This window comes from Nycticebus coucang, chromosome 8 (genome assembly GCF_027406575.1).
Source record: "Nycticebus coucang isolate mNycCou1 chromosome 8, mNycCou1.pri, whole genome shotgun sequence".
Taxonomy (NCBI): Eukaryota; Metazoa; Chordata; class Mammalia; order Primates; family Lorisidae; genus Nycticebus; species Nycticebus coucang.
Window position 1 is genome coordinate 34,659,570 of NC_069787.1, and position 19,830 is coordinate 34,679,399.

General features: G+C 43.6%; 1 protein-coding gene across 2 annotated transcripts in view; it reads left to right on the forward strand.

Annotated features, from left to right (window-relative positions):
• Positions 1-4,580: 4,580 nt before the first annotated feature.
• PRICKLE2 (prickle planar cell polarity protein 2) overlaps positions 4,581-19,830 on the forward strand; it is a 405,373-nt gene continuing 390,123 nt past the window's right edge. Inside the window, exons 1-2 of one of the 2 annotated variants that reach the window (XM_053600102.1) lie at positions 4,581-4,768; positions 5,432-5,517. In XM_053600102.1, the coding sequence (XP_053456077.1) occupies positions 4,619-4,768; positions 5,432-5,517 (236 nt within the window). In that variant the 5' untranslated portion in view covers positions 4,581-4,618. The remainder of the gene's footprint in view (positions 4,769-5,431; positions 5,518-19,830) is intronic. The other variant, XM_053600103.1, reaches the window with a different exon arrangement.

The following is a 19,830-nucleotide window of genomic DNA, read 5'->3' on the forward strand; positions in this document are numbered from 1 at the left end:
ATTAGAATATATTACTAAATTTAAGAGTATTTAATCCCTGTGAAATAGCCAACTGACACTGTCTCTTTAATTCCAATTCTGTCCTGGTTTAAGTTTTTTTTTTATATACATGTCTGATTTGCACCCAGACAGGAAAATCTGTAGACTCCAGAAAAGTGCCCCCTATAACCCTCCCACTACGAGAGAATCCTCTGTCCAGTCATCCTCCTTAACTCCCCACCAGCCACGGCTTTAAATATTCTTTTGCAAATTACCATTTATAGATGCTTTCATGGAGCTTCTAAGCGTTGACTACTGTTCAGGGAGATCTTACCCCTTTTGCCACATGCAGAATTGTTTCTGGTAGGTGACAGAAATAAAAGTTCCCCTGGGTGAGGTTGTACTCTATTTTAGAAAGTACTTTACGGACACATCTCTGAGGTTTCCTGCAGCTCTGTGGGAACAGTGAGCTGGAAGCTTCACCTGGCTTGAAAGTCCCAGATTTATGTAAAGAAAAAATAGAAAAGCCAACCTATAGAAGACAAGGACCTATATATAGGTCAAGGGAAGTGGGACACACGGCTTCTTGCTACACCTGATTTAGGCCCCATGTTAGAAGACCTCAGGCAACAAGGGCACAACTCTCAATTTTAGATAAATACTTTCACAATTCTGGTTATGAAATGAACACATGTCCTTTATAAGAACTATATTTAAAAAGCAGAAAGAAAAAAAGCCTTATAGTTTTACCGTCAATCCATTTTAATGTGTTGGATACTTCTTCCCAGTTTCTTGTTGCATAGTTTAAAGCTAATTACAGCCAGTCTATCCTAGTTTTGTTTTTCTGCTCTACATTGTGGCAAAGGCGTTTTCCCATGTTAACAATTGTGTATGAGGATCTCTTCAAGTTCTGTTAGTAATTGTATTGCCTTGAGAGATGAGGAAAGAACATGCATCAAAGATGTCTGTGAATGGCAAATGCAGTGATAAAGTAAAAGATAATTGTCTACCGTTCACCTGCTGCTGACAGCAAGAATGTTGTGGTTGTGGAATAGATAAGGAAGATACTGCTTCATATACATGGGCCTTAGGAGTAAATAAGCTGGTGGAATATAGGCTCCTGCTCAGAGGAAATAAACCAGCGGAGTCTAGGTTAAAGGGGGAAAGGTTCTTTTTATGGCAGAAGTCAGGAGAAATTCTTGGACCCATATTTGTGTGTGTGGGGGTGTTTATCTAAACAACATTTAGAGTCCATGCACATTTTCTTGGAATACCCTCTTTGCCCAGGCAATGAAAGTTAAAGGCCCAGAAACACTTAAACCCTGTTCCCAAGGGTGTTGCTATTGCACCCTTCACTAGCCACCTATCCAAAAACAAGATGCAAGACAAGACACCTGCCCTAGTTCTTGGAGTTCCTTTGAGGGAATTCAATAAGGTGTCACTTCCTTAGGACATGTGCCTTTCCTCTGCTGTAAATTTGTAATGCACTGATTTTTACGGACCTTTGCTAAAAATGTTCATAATGAAAATACAAATACCCTGACCCTTTCCACCAGATATGAAATGTGCAGTGCAGAGCTGGGTGTGTGGTAGCCCTGCTGAGAAGGTCAAGTGAGCATTCTGCCCCGGTGTGGACTATAATCTGAGGTTTCGATTGCTGGCATCCCCCTCTCCCCCCCAACTACCTTCTGTTTAGTTATTTAACGAATTTTTGTTAAGCATTTAAAATGAGCTGACCCTGTGCTAGGCCTGGGAAAATAAAGAGATAAAAAAGCTATGGCATTTATCCTCTGTGAGTATACCATCTAATGGTGGTGGTAAGGGGGGAGTACATAGATAAATATGAAGGTATGACAATTAAGTACATGAACTCATCCTAGAAAAAGTGCTGCACAGATTCCTCATTACTTTCTAGCCACTTCCCTTGGGAAGCTGTGCACAGATGCCAGCTCCTAGTGTACCCTTCAAAGCAATTTTGGAACTCCTTTTCTGGAACGGCCATCAGAGCTGGCCTTTCTACTACCCTTGATGTCTTGAGTGTCATAAAAATATCTTCCTTTCAATGTTTCTTAGGGTAAAGAAAAAAGTCATTGGGGGGCAGATTAGGTGAGTAGGAAGGGTGTTCCAATACAGTTATTTAGTTTACTGGCTAAAATCTCCCTCAACAGACAGTGCCATGTGAGCTGGTACATTATCAGGATGTAAAAGCCACACCTTTCTCATGCCAAGATTTTCAGTCAAGATTTTCCTATTTCTCTATTGCTGTTTACTTGGTCTACTATGCTTCTCACAGTCAGTTGGCGATTTTGACGCATAATTCAACAAATTTTTGTAATGTTTCCATGAGTTCTGCTCCTTACTGGCTGCCCTGACCTTCATCAGCAATGCTTTCTTTCCCCACAAAAAATTATTTAATCCATTTGTACACTGCTGTGTTCTTCATGGCATTATCCCCAACAACTTGGACCAACACATCCCTGACTTAACTTCTGCTCTTGCCAACTTTGACAAGAAATTTAGTGAGTGTTTGTTATTCTAATTTAAGCTCTGACATTCTCAAGACTGCAGGCAAAAACACACACCAATAAAGAACACCACTCAGCAAGATACCACCATGCATCAACACAAACACAGCTGTGAGACATCAATATACCAAGGTTATGAAACCTTACTGAATTGTTTGTACAGTGCTGCTGATGTAAGCACACAGGGGCAAGTTCATGAACTTAATCGTCATGCCTTGTAGAATATAAATAATGTCACTGAGTTTTGCAGTACTTTTTACCAAGGCCAGGATTAAGGTAAAGGTGAGTGAGGCAGGGCTACATAAGGTTGGATCATGTTTTTATTTTAAATGATGATATTTTGGTTACCATGGAATTTTGAGGCATTAACAGATTCTTTAGAATAGTGTATAAAAAAAGGCTATGTCGATTGGTTTGATGTAAGCACATCAGATTGTATAAAAAAAAACAACACATTGTACCCCACATATGCATAAATGTATTCATGATCTATGTGTATATGACTTAATAAAAAAAAAAAAGGAAAAAAATATTGTCTTGATTACAGAGTTTGTTAACATCCCTATACGTTTTGCTCCAGAGGCAAAGGCCTTCCTTGCCTCTCCCTACTTCCCCAAACCAAACCAAATTTCACTTGCTGGGCAGTGAAGAGGATCAGCTAACATCGACATACTGGGGGTATCTGAGTTGTGTAATCCTATTCTTTTGAATTTGGGGTATAGGTAGACTTGCCCTGCCACTAATTTACTGTGATATCCCAGGCAAATGCCTTTTCTTCAGTAAAGTTTGGGGTCTCATCTGTAAAATGCTGAGCAGGGACAGTTATCTTTTTTGACAATGACAGGAATGACTTCTTACAATAAACATTCAATGCATACCTACTATGTGCAGGCCCTAGGCCTTATAGGCCCTAGAGTGCCTGAGATGAAGAAGTGAATGTCCTTTCTGTCAGGCAGCTTGGGTTTGGGAGAGGACAGATAAATAAGCAAACAAGATCATTTCAATGCATGCTACCTGCTGTGTAAGAGTGTGTGGTGTGCAGAGATGTATATCAGGGGTCAGGAGGGTTCTCTCAGGGGAAGTGATATTTGAGCTGAAACATCAATGATAAGTAGGCTGCATGGCCTGTACCTCTCAGACTTACAACCTTTTTTTTTTTGACAGCTGATCTTTAATCAGCCTTAGTTTGTGCCTATTATAACAACTACACATGTCTCAACTCACCTCTCTCAGCAACAGGGTGAGATAAGGATTCTTGTTATGTCCTTTTTCTATTGTCAAGGAGACAGTGGCACAAAGAGGTTAATTTGGGGAGATGATCAACTAGTAAGTGGTGGAAATGGGAACAATGGCACAGTGGCTCTGGAGCTCGCATGCAATGATTCAACAATTATTTAATGAGCACCTACTATATTCCAGGCACTGTACAATTAGACGGGGACATAATTTATCCTCCTTTTCCTCATCTATCAATCACCAGTGAACATTAACTAGATTCCAAATAGTCTATTTTGGGGGGTGATGGTAATGGTTCTATATCTCGATTGCGGTGGTTGCGCATTTGTTTGCATTTGTCAAGTCTGGCAAAACTGTACACTAAAAACAGTGAATTTTACTATATGTGAATTATACCTTAATTTAAGAAAACCAACCCTCATCCTTGCGTTTCTTTCCACTTCCCTACCTCACTGACAGCAGCAGGAGGTCCCTTTCCCTAACTTGGGGAAAGGGTGAGGAAAAGCCTTCGGGAGCGGGACCAGGTGAGGTGAGGGAGTTAGACCCACTGGGCAGGGGCGCGGGGGTGGGGAGCAGAGAGAAAGTCGCCACAGCCGGGTGCAGGGGAGGGATGGGACGAGCCCGGGACCGCGGGGCGAACACGGGGAGGGCGGGGGACGCCAGGAGAGAGGGAGGGACCTGCGGGTGGGGAGGGAGAGGCAGAGGGAGGAGAGAAGAGGGAGGCGTGCTCTCCCGAGCGAGCAGGGGCTGGGAGGCGGAGACAGCCAGGCCGGCGGCCGCCGAGGGTACCCGCCCAGGCGACCCGCCCTCCCGGCCGCGGCGCGGACGGACGGACGGACGGACGGACCGACCGCGCTGCGTGCAGGAGGCGCCCGGCCATGTTCAGCCGGAGCTCCCGGAAAAGACTCTCCAGCCGCTCGGTGAGTGTCCCCCACTCGAGCGGGGCCGATCGCCGGGTACCTCCAGGCGGCCGCGAGCGTCGGCGCCCAGCCCCCCTCCGCCCGGCGGCCGCGCACCTGTGGCCCCAGGTAAGCCGGCCCCGCGGGCGGGGGCGCGTCGGGCCGCGAGAGAGCGCTCGCGGGCGCGGGAGGGGTTCGCTCCGACACCCCCAGGCGGAGCGAGAGTGAGACCCGAACCGTGGCCCTTAATGCCACAGTCTGGGGAAGCCCCGGAAAGTCCTGGCCCCTTTCCTTACTGCGAGTCGGAATCCCAGCCGCAAAGCTCTGGCGTCCAGCCACTTGGAGCTCTAGCTGGGGACTTGGACTTTGGGGCTGTCTTTTGGGGTGTCCTCTGCTGCCCCCTTCCCAGGGACACCAGCCCAGTCCAGGGCAGGCGCGCGATGGTCGCTTCTCGCGGACTCTAGGGAACTGAAAGGTCTTGCTTTTGTTTCTTAGAAACCCGTGACCAAGGTGTCTGGGGGAGACAAAGCCCAGCCATGGCCATTTCTTGGTGGTTTGGTGCCCACGCTGGAGGTAGCCCGCGTGGGTCCTCACACACTTCCCCAGGCAGGAGACCACCCTTGGGGCACCGGCAGCTCCCGGCCCAGGGTTCCCAGATCCGAGAGAAACAGTTGAGTGAAATCACCCAGGAGGTGGGGTGGGAGGGTCAGGTCGTCCTGCCTGGGACCCAAGTGTGGCTTTGGAGGGAGCCCTGTGCTGGAGACATGCGTATGTTGTCTTTTTGTTTTGAAGTTGACCGGACTGGGGAGGATAGAGCGAGGCCAGCCATGTAACGCCTGTGGTGACCAGTGCCCTGGGTTCGCCTTGCATAAATGGAGGTAGGATGCCTTAAACGCACGACAGAACTGCAGCGAGAAAAAAAAAAAAAATTCACGTACATATAACTACAAATATATTCGCCCCCCACCCCCCATAAGTCACATGGAAAGAATGTAAAGGCTGTTCCTTTAAGAGCAGGGCTACATCTGCTACAAATATTGAAGGTGGAAGTGGTGGCCAGGGGAACGCTAGTCTCAGGCTGCATTTCCCTGAAGTGAGAGCTTTAGGTCCCTCACACCCCCACTGGCGCTGAGTCTAGTAACTCACCCCAAACAATTCAACCTGGGCATGGCAGGGTTGCCCAGTGGCACACTGCAGCAGGCATAGGATCCCTGGACCAGCTGGTGTTTTCCAGTTGTGTTTATAATTCAGCCCCTGTAACTCTGGGTCCCAACCACAAATCTAGCATTGCCCGCCTGCACTGTGTCAACCCTCTTTGGTGGCCAGATGTTTCTTATTAATGTGCCTTGAATGTTGACTTCCAGGCAGCCCCAGCCTGGATTGGAATGATTATGTTTGGGAGACAAGAAATCTGGGTGCCCTCCCAAAGCATCTGGTGGCTGGGGCTCTGGTTGGGAAAAGTTGGGGTACAAGCCTTCAGGCTCTCAGTTTGGTGATATAAAGAGAAGAGGTGAATTCTGCTTGGCATCTTCATAAAAAAGAGAAAACTGGTGACAGGAGAAAATTGTCTAGTATCATGACACATGCTTTCTTAGATTAGTGCGTCTTTCTTCCTTTCTGCACCACTCATATGCTTCTTTGAAGAAGGCTGTTTCTGGATACTAGGTAGAAAATTCTGCCCTGATTTTTTCTCCCTTTCTATTCATGTCTCTGCATTCCCCTATTTGTAATGTGTGCTGGGCATCCAGTTATAAGAAGACTCCCAACCAGCTCCTTCAGAAATTAAATGCTTTTGTTCCTGGCTCATATGGGTCTGGCAGGCTCTTTGCCTTTGTTTCAGGGCACTGAGCGCAACCTTTATTGCTCCTGAGCATTTAATAACTTCTGTGACATGGTCAAGGCAGGCGACCTTATAAATATGTAATTGGCAGACATAGACATCCATTAGTTGTACAAATGTTTTAGCCCAAATAGGTGTGTTCTGGGTAGGCCCCTGTGCATCCCAAACATGAAAGTGGGTGATATGTGGGGATAAGTGAAGAAGCCTTGTTTGATAAATCAGTAGGACAGAACTACTATTGGCTTTTTTTTTTTGAAACACAGTCTCACTATGTCACCTGGGTAGAGTGCTGTGGCATCACAGCTCAGGGCAACCTCAAGCTCTTGGGCTTAAGCTATTCTCTTGCCTCAGCCTCCCAAAGTAGTTGGGACTACAGGTGCCCACCACAATGCCTGGCTATTTTTTGGTTGGAATTGTCATTGTTGTTTGGCAGGCCTGGGCTGGGCTCGAACCAGATCTGGTGTATGTGGCTGGCACCCTAGCCACTGAGCTATAGGCGCTGAGCGTGATGGCTTTCTTTGTGATCCATCTTGTGCTCTAACGGGGGTGGGGAAGGCAGCGTGATAAATAGCAGGGTGAGTGATTTCCAACTTCCCTTTCCTCCCCAACTCTATAGTCCTTGGGTTAACTTCTAGCCAGAGGCCTTGTGGGGCACAGTGGTGCAATGTAGAGGTTAAGTCTGTTCTCAGTTTCCCTATTGCTAAGTGGGCATAATAATAGTACTTTCCTCAGAGCCTTATTGTAGGGATTAAATAAGATATTGAAAACACATTGTCCTCTCCCAGGGACATAGTAAATATTTGCTAATTTTGCTAATTATTTTTAGTTTCTTCTTCAACCACTGTTCAGGAGGAGATATAACTAGGATTCCTGAGGGGCCTAGACCTTCAGGACTATAGCTTCTTGGAGAACTTTAAGCCATTTTAACCCAGCTAATTTTCTAATGGGAAAACAAGTGTTTTATTTTCAGCTCATTATGGAGCAATTCTTTTGGAAAGAGACCCTTTCATCAGGCTGAGTCACATTCTCATGTCGAATCAATTTCCCTACTAGCAGCAGAAGGCTTCACTTGGGCTCCATGAATAGGGTTTTTATGGCATTTCCACCCATTGCTGGAAAGAAAGCTCCTTGCTCTTGCCCCCTCCTTTTCCCCATAGGCATACTTTTGGATGACCTTTTGGAGAAGAGGGACGAGCAGCCGTGTCTGGGTTATAGCTTGATCTACTTTTCAGCAGTTTGAAATCCACTTTCTACTCCTCTGACTGGAGACCCTGTGAGCCCCTGACAGAGAGGCTGAAGGCACCTTTGGTTTGACCCAGGGAGAGTGGAAAACCCCCCTTACCCAAATACCAACAAGCCCTGAGATCCACTGATTGGCCTCAGCCACTTTGTCGTCCTTAGTTGTCCTGTCTGCTCCACCTTAGACCCCTTGCAGTCCTTTGTCCACACAGCAGGAATCCCTTACAAACAGGATAGAATTGTGTTTCTGCATTCCAGCATGAAGACCCTAAAGTTCTAGGGAGGAAGCATGTTATAAACAAACTTTGCTTCCCTCTGGCATGGTGGGGCTTTGAAGTCCAGACAGAGTGGGGCTGGCATTTGTTCTGGCTTTAACAAGCCGTGTGACCTTGGGCAAATGACTTAGGTTCTCAGAGTTTCATTTTCTTAACTTGTCAAATTGGGATGTCTACAGAACCAGAGTTTGCACGCTTGCTGTGTGATGCAGCAAAGAAGCAGGCAGACAGGATTCCTGCCTTCGTTCCAGTAATAACCACGTTTTAGATAAGGTGACCAGGGAGGGTATCTCTGAGGAGGTAACATCTGAGCAGAGATCTAAAGCAATGGTGGAAGATCGTGCTGATTCGAACCTGGTGCAGGAATCAGCAGTGTCATCATCTGAGGGATCATGTTAGAAATGCAAAATCTCTGACCCTCCTGTGGACCCACTGGATGAGAACCTGAGCTTGAACAAGATACCCAGCTGATTCTTGTACACATTGGAGATGGAGCAGCCCTGAGTTAAAACACCTAGCACTGTGTATGGTAAATTGCTTTTCCCACCTTGGGTCTTCCTCTGTGAGGAAAGACATCTGAGTTCCTGTGGAAGTCTTGTATATTTTAGGGGGATTCTTCTGAGTGACCACACTCTCTACCTACTTTTGTTGTTATCTACACCTGTAGGTGGAAAATATGGGGATTTTTTAAGATTTCTAAAACAAAGACGTAAACAAGAATTTATGTGTCTTGGAGAACAGAAGGCTCCCAATTGCCAGCAGGAGCCCTCTCCTTTACTTGATGCAGGGCAGCTGAGGAACAAAGGTGGCCACTGCTCCCAACTGGTGACCTAGCCTGGGAGAGGCATCACCTCAAGGTGGCTTAGAGGAAATGCCACAAGGCTGAGAGGTGGAAGGAGATGTCATTAAGAGGAAGATTAAGGCTTCTTCATGGATTGCAGCCAGAAGGAAATCATGAATAACTAAGCACTTAGTGTGCTGTGCTATAAGATAGCTTTCTGAGTGAGGTTAATTTGACTTGCTTGTTTGGAACCAGTTTGAACACAGAGAGAAAAATAGCCATTTTTACAGTAAGGATTTGCTTTCTACCTGCCTAGGAACTGATGGGGAGTAATAGTAACACCAAAACAACATCAGCAATAGAGTCTTACTCTGTTGGGAATCCTGCTTCCATCGTTTAGATACATTTTGATTTAATTCTCACTGAATCTTATAAGGCAGCTTCGATTATTTCCCTGATGGGACAACTGAGGATGAAAGTTGTTAAATAACTTACTCTAGGTCACTTGGCAAGAGATAATGATCCTGGAATTTGGCTCCAAAACCCGAGTTAGCTCATTTTCTTGTGATTCACTGCCTCTTATTACTTATTCTAAGGCAGTGGCCACAAACTGGAGCCACTTGAGTCAAATCTAGCCTGCAGATAGGTTTTGATTGGTCTGCACAGCATATAAAGGAGGCTTCTTCCTAACATTATAATCCAGGTTTCCAGCCTCTCTTGAAACATCTGAAGATGGGGTAACCTGAAGGCCACTTTTCTGCGTGACAGTAACTGGCAGGACATGAATAGTGTCCCCTTAGTTGGGCATGACTTTGATTCACTATGGTCCCCAACATTCTGGTTTAGGTAAGTGTTCTCTTCAAATATTTAGGTTACCTGTTAGGTACTGGAAATGATTAGAGTTTGCAGATCCCGAATGAGCCATTCTCATCTCTCCAAAAAAAGGTTTTTAAGAATACTATGCTTTTCCAGTAGTTACCAATTTTAAAACATTGATAATTGCCAGGCAAATGGCAATTATCCATGTCCTTTCTACCTTATATATATGTCCTTTCTACCTTATCGTTCGTGACACCCCTTGGAAATAGGTGTAATTATTTACACTCATTTTAGTAGGTAAGGAAACTGAATCTCAGAGAAAGAGGAGAAACTTGACTCAGGTTGTACAGCCAAATAGTCAATAGTATTCTGACTTCAAAATTCAGTGTTCTGGGACTTCTCAAACCTTACTTGTATGTGAATTACCAGGGGATCTTGTTCAAATTCAGATTCTAATTGTATATGTTTGATGCAGGGTCTGAGATTTTGCCTGTCATTTTTTCTTTTACTTTCTTTCTTTCTTTTCTTTTTTTTTTCTTTTGAGACAGGGTCTCCTTTGTCACCCAAGCTGGAGTGCAGTGACATCCTAGTCCACTGTAACTGCAAACTCTTAGGCTCAAGTAATCCTCCCATTTCAGTCTCCCAATTAGCAAGGACTAGAGGAAAGTGCCACCAAGCCTGGTTAATTCTTTTACATTCTTTTCTTTTTTTTCTTTGCAGTTTTTGGCCGGGGCTGGGTTTGAACCCGCCACCTCCAGCATATGGGGCCAGCGACCTACCCCTTTGAGCCACAGGCGCCTCCCCTTTTACATTATTTTCTAAAGGCGAGATCTCACTATGTTGCCCAGGCTGGTCTCACACTCCTAGTCTCAATCAGTACTCCTACCTCAGCCTCCTAAAAGACTTTGCATTTTAACAAGCTCCAAGATGGCTGCTGCTCATGGTCTAGGGACCATACTTTGAATTGTAAGGGTCTAGATCAGGGTCAATTAACTGAGCCAAAACTGGTCAAATCTGATCCTTCTTACTGCTTTGTATGGCTCATAAGCTACATTTTTAAGTGGTTGGCAAAAGAGTCAAAGAGAAGTATAATATTTCATGACACCTGAAAATTATATGACATTCACATTTCAGTGCCCATAAATAAAATATTATCTGAACAAAGTCTTGCCTATTTGCTTACATCTTATTTATGGCTGTTTTCATGTTATAATGGCACAGGTGATAGCTGCATGTGAGATTGTATGGCCCTGAAAGCCTAAAATATTTAATATCTGGCTCTTTACAAAAAATGTTTGCTGACCCCTGCTCTGTACCATTGTCTAGGGGAATATGCAAGTAGCTTCTCTTGGTTTAGAATAAGAGTCTGAGAATCTTCTGGAATCAGTGCTAGAGGAAACATCCCCTGCACCCTGGATGAGAATGGTGGTAAAATGAAAGGCAACCGAAGAACCAGGGAAGCTATTTCTAAAGGGCATGTGGAGATGAGGCTTGCAAGACCAGATCAATGAACCTCCAGTGGATTCTAAGCTCCTTGTAATCCCTTTAACAGTTCAGCTTTGCTGATAAATGTAGATTTGACTCAAGCATTAAAAGGCGGGCTTTCCAAACAAGCCTCCTGGAGTCCCACTTTCACGGGCAGCTGACCAGGAAAGCCCTGAGCAGGGGGAGCGCTGTGAAGTCGTTATAATTATGCAGAGCAGTTTGTCTCTAGACAATGGTCGGCCTCAGCCTCTCCAGGCTGGATACTTTGGCCTCACTGCAGTTGCTCCAGAGTCAGTGCTGGCTGGGCCAGCCAAGACTGTGCCTTCAAAAGCATCTTTCCTTAGTTGCCCTGGTGATTGTGTTGATCGATGACTGAGGCGGTAATTCGAGGTGATGCTGGCCTGGTTTCCTGTAGTGGATTGTTCTTTGGCTAAGATATGCGTTCCCACTGATTATTCTGCTTGGGGAGGAAAACACTCTTTCTCAGTCAACTGATGTGCCAAGAAAAGGAAAAATAAGGAGGGAGAGAGAGAAAGATATTGAGAGATTGATTTTTTGCCTAGAATCTTTAAGGCAGGGAGAAGGATACTAAGCAGCTAAGAAGGTTGCTGATTGGCTCACCTTATGTCATGGGCATTAATAATGTATCTAGCAGAAGATGAAATACCCCATAGGATTTTCTTCTAGAGTAAATATATCAGTTTATCCGAATGTATCAATATTAATCTCTCTGGTTTTTGAAATAGATACAACTATTAGAGAAGATACTAAAATCTCTCTTTCATACAGATACACCTATAAAACATACATACCATAGAGGGGAAAACTCTCCTTAATCATACTTTCTAGACCAGAAGTTGGCAAACTATCTGGTGGGACAAAATTAGCTTGCTACCTGTTTTGTACAGCCTACTAGCTAAGAACAGTTTTTACATTTTAAATAGTTGAAACAAAATCAAAAGAAGAATAACATTTTGTGGTATGTAAAAATTGCACAAAATTTCAATTTCAAAGTCCATAAATAAAATTTTATGGGAACACTGCCATGCCTGTTCATTTAGTTACATTGGAGGCTGCTTTTGTAATGGCAGAGTAGTTGAGACAGGCCTTATGGCCCACAAAAGTGAAAGCATTTACCCAACCTGGCTATATCAGAAATCAGTTTGCTGATCCCTAAGCTGGAGATGTATGTTTCCTTAGGTTCATTCAAATTTATATTAATATTACTTTATAGAACATGTACATTCTATGTATTGTCTTTGATAGCTTACTGTTTTTCATATTTAGAAATACTTTTGGAATATTTTTCTATGTCAGCATACAAAGGGCTAAAAGATCGAATACATTTTTTAGCTTTTAGAATCTACTCTACAGATTATCACTGAGTCAAAAATTTCTCTATTTGGCCGGGTGCAGTAGCTCATGCCTGTAATCCCAGCACTCTGGGAGACTGAGAAGGGAAGGATCTCTTGAGCTCAGGAGTTTAAGACTAGCCTGAACAGGAGTCAGACCCTGTCTCTGTTAAAATAGAAAATACTAGCCAGGTGAGGTGACTGGTGCCTATAGTCCCATTTACCTGGGAGGCTGAGGCAGGAAGATTGCTTGAACCCCAGAAATTAAGGTTGCTGTGAGCTAGGCTGATGCCATGGCTCTCTAGCCTGGGCAACAGAGACTCTGTTTAAAGAAAAAGAACTTTGTTGTTGAAAGTAGTACACCGAGTGTGGAGGGTTTGAACCCGCTCTGGGCCACCTAAACAATGACAACTGCAACGACAAAAAAAAATAGCCGGGCGTTGTGGCGGGCACCCGTAGTCCCAGCTACTTGGGAGGCTGAGGCAAGAGAATCTCTTAAGCCCAAGAGTTTGAGGTTGCTGTGAGCTGTGACGCTATAGCACTCTATTGAGGGCAACTCTGTCTCAAAGGAAAAACGACATTTTTTTGTTTTTTCTGTTCATGGCCACTTTGGTTGTTTTCCTTTGTTCCCAGTTACGTATCATACAATGCTGGCTTCACTAGCTTTTATTATACTACAACATATCAGTGTATATATTTGCCCAATTTTATGTTTCTGTGGTGTAATTGGAATTTTTAGGCCAGAGGACGTTAACATTTAAAATTTTCGGAGTGCTTGCTGAATTGTCCTCCAGAATGATGGCGACAGTTTCCATCCCCATTCTTTTAAAAATTTGAGTATTTTTTGTGCTTCTTGGACTGACATGTTGAAATATCTCAGCTTGTCCGGCACCCTGGTAATGAATTCTTGTTTAATTACCCTGAGTGACAACTTGTGGCTGATGAATAATGAGAAAACACAGAGCATCAATGTCAGTCATGTTTTTTTCCAAATAAATTGTATTTGTTTTTAATCATGAAAGTGATACCCACATTCTGTCGAAAGGTTGTCATTCATCCTAACGCCTCTGTAGATTAGGGCTGGTGGGACGAGGGAGAACCTAATAAATTTGTTATTTTGTGGTCTCTTGGTTCAGAAAGCTCAAGGGTTATCCTTTAACCTTGTGATTAATGAGTTTCCCAAAAGATTTCCCCATGGAGAGAAGGAGCATTCCCTAATGGGAATGTTTCCCACATCTTGAGCTTTTTAAGATCAGGAAGGTTCTACCTGTCTGTGTATGGGAGAGCCGTGGGGGGTGATCTCTGGGGAGAAATGTCTATTTCCAGCCTGTGTCATAGAAACTTCTATGAAGCTTATAAGGGCTTATATGGTAGCATTTTAACTGAGTGGTTAAAAAGACAGGGTTTGAAGACAGATTGCTGGGATTGTAGTCTTTCTTCTGTCTCTCATTAGCTGAATGGCCTTGGGCGAGTGACTTCGCCTTCTTGAGCCTTGGTTTTCCCCTCAGAGAAATGGTGATGATTTTACTTGTTCGGTGAGTTTGTTTCAGGGTAATGCATATAATGTGCCTCCCATTGTACATTGCTGATAGCTGGGCTGATACTGGCTTGTGGTTTCAAGAGTTTACTGGAGACAAGACTGGATGAGAAGGAAGACAATCTAAATTCAAGACCCTGGAAACCGTAGGTTATGCGATAGACAAGAAGTTACTTCCCCAACATGTGTCAAAGCCCTTCATTAGTTAAATGGGAGTGATGAGTCGTGTCTCATGGACTAAAGCAGAAGAGATAGAATGAGACCCTCCTGATGTAGGACTTTAGGAATTCTAAAGGAGTGCATGAGACTTCTGCTAGCACAGCATTATACATTTATATGGCATGTCACACACTCGCGCAGGGGCATGGAAGTTATCAGGTGAATTGAGTTTGGTAGAACTGGACCCTACACTCTCACAATCTCTTTGTCTAAGTGAAGTATGCATGTGAGTTTATAAAAAAGTTTGCAAACTATAAAAGGAAGCTAGCTTTCAAACTCTGCCCCTAGGGTCAGTTATATAAAAAGGAGCCTCTTATGGGTCCCATGTCCCACCAATTAGTCAATGGAAATTCACATCCAAGATGTAAACTACACGTCATCAAGGCGATTCTTAATCAGTTTCTCCCTAGCCTGCTTAATAAGTATGAGTTTTTGTGGCTTTTGTGCCATGCCAGACATTTCCATTGACGTGATCACAAGAGCTTAAGGAGAAGTTTCCTCTTCTAAGTTCCCTCAAAGATATTTACACAGTATTTGCTCCTGGGAGTACACCCTGGCAACTCCTGAGATTAGATGTGGCCTGTACGTGTAGGGAGGTATATTTTGTTAATGTTGCATGGATTTAAATTGTGAGTTGACTACTTAAGATTTTATATAAAAATTCAAATTTGGTGCACTAGATTGTTTATAACAGCTCAATGTACAATCATCAAAATATGGAAATAACCTAAATGCCCACCAGGAATGGATTAATACGCTGTGGTATATGTATAACATAGAATACTATTCAGCCATTAAAAAAGATGGAAACTTTACATCGCTTGTATTAACCTGGATGGAGGTGGAACACATTCTTCTTAGTAACGCATCACAAGAATGGAGACGCAAGAATCTAATGTACTCAATTCTAATAGGAAGGCAGTAGATAATCTAATACAAGGTGGGGGGGGCGTTGGGAGAAAGTGGAGGAGGAAGAGGGATGGGGGGTCACGGTGTATGGCACACCTCTCAGGGGCAGGACACAATTATAAGAGGGATTTTACCTAACAAATGCAGTCAGTGTAACCTAATTCTTTGTACCCTCAAACGAATCCCAAATGATTTAAAAAAGAGAGAGAAGAATTTAGATCTGGCCTTTCTCAGAAAACATAAAAATAATATCTGGCAACTCTGGTCTTATATTTCTGCTTTCTTTTTAGATGGAATGTGTGTTCGACTTTTTCACAGTTCCCACCTTTCCCTATTGTCTTATTCCTGGCCTAGGTCACTCATTTCCATTGCTGGCTGGCCAGTGTTGACTTCTGATTTGTGTCTACTGAAAAGCAGTGATTGAATGCACATGGCAGGAAGGATAATATGAATGGTAGATTGGCAAAAAGTCACTAGTCGGCAGGGACAGCTGTGTGAAGTAAGTCATTAAGTGGCTAAGGCCTCCCTGTCTTAGAGATGCCGTGGAAAGGGGCTTATTATTTTATTTATTTGTTTTTATTTCACATTTTTCTTGAGGGCTGTAGGGGAGAGGGAGCTTCCTTCCTATCAAGGGAGGTGCTCACAGTCTCTTCAGCCACTCCAAGCTTGGGCCCTGGGGGTCCTGGGAGTGGCTTGGCATAACATGTGCTTATCATCTTAGGGGGACACTGAGTGGTTGTAGGGCATAGCTTGGCTAATTATGATGGCATACTTGCTGTTGGGGCTAAGTGGGGGCAGAATTACAGCAAGGCCCCCAGTGGTGAAGGACATGGCCAGTGCTGGTATGTTGACTCAGACATTCTTGAGGAAGGTGGCGGGGTTTGTGGTTCTCTTGGCCTGTTGGCAGCTGTAGCCAGGAGCTCACATCATTGAGACAGCTGGGTGTGTAGCTTCTTTCCCATATCACTTCATGTCCTACTCAAAGCAGTTTCCTGATGGTTGTCTTTTATTTCCACTTTTTTTTTTTTGAGGCAGAGTTTTATTGCGTCGCCCTCAGTAGAGTGCTGTGGCGTCATAGCTCACAGCAACCTCAAACTCTTGGGCTTAAGCGATTCTCTTGCCTCAGCCTCCCAAGTAGCTGGGACTACAGGTACCCGCCACAACACCTAGCTATTTTTTTTATTGTTGTTGTTGCAGTTTTCATTGTTGTTGAGCTGGCCCGGGCCGGGTTCAAACCTGTTAGCCTCGGTGCATGTGGCCAGTGCTGTACCCACTGTTCTACAGGCGCTGAGCCCATTTTCCACTTTTTTAAACATTAGGAAACAGGAAAGTGAGGTAACATGCCCTAGTTCACACAGGTAATAAGTAGTGGGGTTAGGATGTGATATCAGATTTGGGGGCTCAAGTTACTTTAACCAACAGTGTTGAGCTCTCTCATTTTGATGTCCTGGTGTAAATTTTAAACTGTATATTGGGGAAAACAGTCTTACATTCTCTGTGGTCAGATGAGATCTGACTGGTGTCTACAATGAACAAAACATCTGAAGAACCCTGGGCTAGTTGGTTTATTGGGGACTGAGGTCTTAAAAGTGAAACTCATATCAAAGCAGAGGGTGCAGTGTGCAGCTTATCAACAACGTGCCTGAAAGATGTGGCCTCAAATGCAGCCCACTTTACAGTTCCACAGGAGGCCACTTCCAGTTTTCTATCAAATCTGCAGCATGCAGCATGTGGAAAACCTTGGTGTTAAATTGGACTGAATGGAGAAGGCTGGGAAGGGGGGGAGCATTAAAAATGCCATTTGCATAATGTTTCCTACAGGAAAACTCCACAAAAGCCATCAGTCAAGGGATGGATTTTACAGTACATCCCTTCAGTGGCCAACTTGAAGTCAACACGCATAAAAATAAACAAGATGGTGATTATCCAGTCCTTGGACCTAGGCTTTTGAACATGTGCTCCCAATGTTTTAGTGTCTTGGTGCCACGTTGGCGAAACAGACGCAAGCACAAGCACATTTGACCGTCAGAAGGCATTTAATGAGGGCGTTATTTGATTTTATGTTTGGTAAACTACTTGGTGATGCAGAAACTGCTTTCACAATTCTTAAAAACTGGCTCATTATGTGTACATAAAACATCCAGAGCAGATCTTCCAACTTGGAGTGCTGAGGAATTAGGCCTCTAGGGGACTTATTAAAAGAATGCAGGTGTTTTCTTTCTTCAAGGACACTATGAAATTGCCCTGATAATATAATTTCTCTGAGTCTTTTGTTCCATAGTCAGGCACCCGGGAGTGATCCTGCCATTTGCATCCTTGATGACTGGGCCTTTGGAGCTTCTCCAGCAATTTATTGAGTTGTTTGGAGATCACAATGACAGACTCCTCTCATCTTTATGAAGCCAAAAATTTGGAGACAATAGGGAATATGTCCTTCTTTTGGGGTCTGGAATATTTGTAGCCACGGGGAAGGGCACAGACATATGTTTGCCTGGGTTTTGGGAGGTGGAATGATTTACTAGATGTTTCCAACTGCTTGGGATTTCATATTTAAAAAAAATATATTCACAATCTTGGTGATATCAGCATTTTTAAGGCAGGTTTATTTCTTATTTTAAATTAATTTTTAGCAAGTTGTTGGTTAATAAATGTGCAACTTTGGCAATATAGAAAATGAAGCTAAGTCAAGTGATTTATGGGAAAAAATGGCATAACTCCGTCATCAGTCTTGAATACTCTTAGTGGTAGGTGGTGATTTCCTTCTAGTCTGTTTTCTTTACATAGATGTTTACATAGTTATATTAGTTTCCTAGAATTGCTGGAACAAATTACTATTAACTGGGTGACCTAAAATGGCAGAAACTTATTTTCTCACATTTCTGGAGGTTGAAAGTCTAGAATCAAAGTCTCGTCTGGGTTGATTCCCTCTGGAGGCTCTGGGAGGAATCTGTCCCGTGATTTCATCCTAGCTTCTGATGGTTGCCGGCAATATTTGGTGGCTTGAGCTATAGTACAGTGGTGTCATCATTGCTCACAGCAACCTCAAACTCCTGGGCTCAAGTGATCTTCCTGCCTCAGCCTCCTGAATAGTTGAGACTGTAGGTATTTAACACCACGCCTAGTTTTTTGTAGAGACAAGGTCTTAGTTTTGCTTGGGCTAGTCTTGAACTCCTGGCCTCAAACAATCCTCCCACCTTTGGCTCCCACAGTGTTAGGATTATAGGCCCGAGTCACGACACCTGGCCCACATGAGGTACAACGATGAAATTTGTGAATTTGCCACTATGTGCTTAACATTGACAGTACAAAAAACTAAGGTTTCATAGCCTTGGAATATCAGTGTTTCACTGCTGTGTTCATGTTGATGTGGGCTAGTGCCTTGCTGAGTGTTGTTCATTATTGTTGTGTGTTTTTTATGTGCTGTTGGAAGAATGTTAGAGCTTGAATTAGAGCAATGAACAGACATTCATGAATTTCTTGTTAAACTTGGCAAGAGTGGAAGTGAAATCTGGGTCATGTTAGTCCAAGTTTATGGGGATAATGCCATGAAGAAATCGGCAGTGTACAAATGGATTAAATGATTTTCTGAGGGGAGAGGAAGTGTCATCAATGAAGAGAGGTGAGGGCAGCCAGGAACCAACAGAACTGACAAAAACATTGCAAAAACTCGTTGAATTGTGCTTCAAAATCTTCAATTGACTGTGAGAAGCATAGCAGACCAGGTAAACATCGATAGAGAAATAGGAAAATCATAACTGAAAATCTTGGCATGAGAAAGTTGTGCCTCTTGTATCACGACAGCGCACCAGCTCACAGGGCGCTATCTGTGAGGGAGGTTTTAACTAGTAAACAAATGACTGTTTTGGAAAACCCTCCCAACTCACCTGATCTGGCTCTAAATGACTTTTTTTTTTTTACCCAAAGATAAAGGAAATATTGACAGGAAGTTATTTTGATGACACTCAGGATATCAAGGGTAATAGAATGACAGCTCCAATGACACTCCAGAAAAAGAGTCCAAAATTGCTTTGAAGGGTAGAATAGGTGCTGTCAGTGTATAGCTTCCCCAGGGCAGTACTTTGAAGGTGACCATAGTGATATTCAGCAATGAGGTATGGGATGCTTTTTCTAGGATAAGATCTAGAACGTAATTGTCCTACCTCATATGTGCTCAATCTGGGCTTTCTAAATGTGTTATTTGTGAAACCATGGTGGCATGAGAGGGCTGGGTCTTAACTGTGGGGAAGTTTTGTTAGGAATATGGTTTACTTGACTTTTATAGACTCAATTGCATGCTTGTGATAAGAATGGATTGTACAAGTTGCTGTGAATGGATGGAATTCTGATATAGAACTTGTTGCCCATATTGATGAGTTCAGCTGTCTGTATCAGTTGAACTCCAGGTCATTCTACACAGCCCATTCATCTTCTTGTAGCTTTTGTTAGACGTTGCCAGGGCAATGTAAGGGAAATGAAGTGGTGGTGTGTGGACAGTTATTTGTGGGAAGGGCTTTTGGCCATATGGCTTTATAATTAATGTCTAGATTATATACAGGCAGTCCCCAGATTACTCCTCTGATTTATGTACAGTTCACACTTATGGACAGAGACTATTACACTAAGTCCCCTAATGATAAACATCTAATTAACATATGACTCACACTTAGGAATGGAGGCTCTTACAGGTAATAGGTAAATGTACCTGTTCCAACTTACACAAAAATTCAACTTAAGA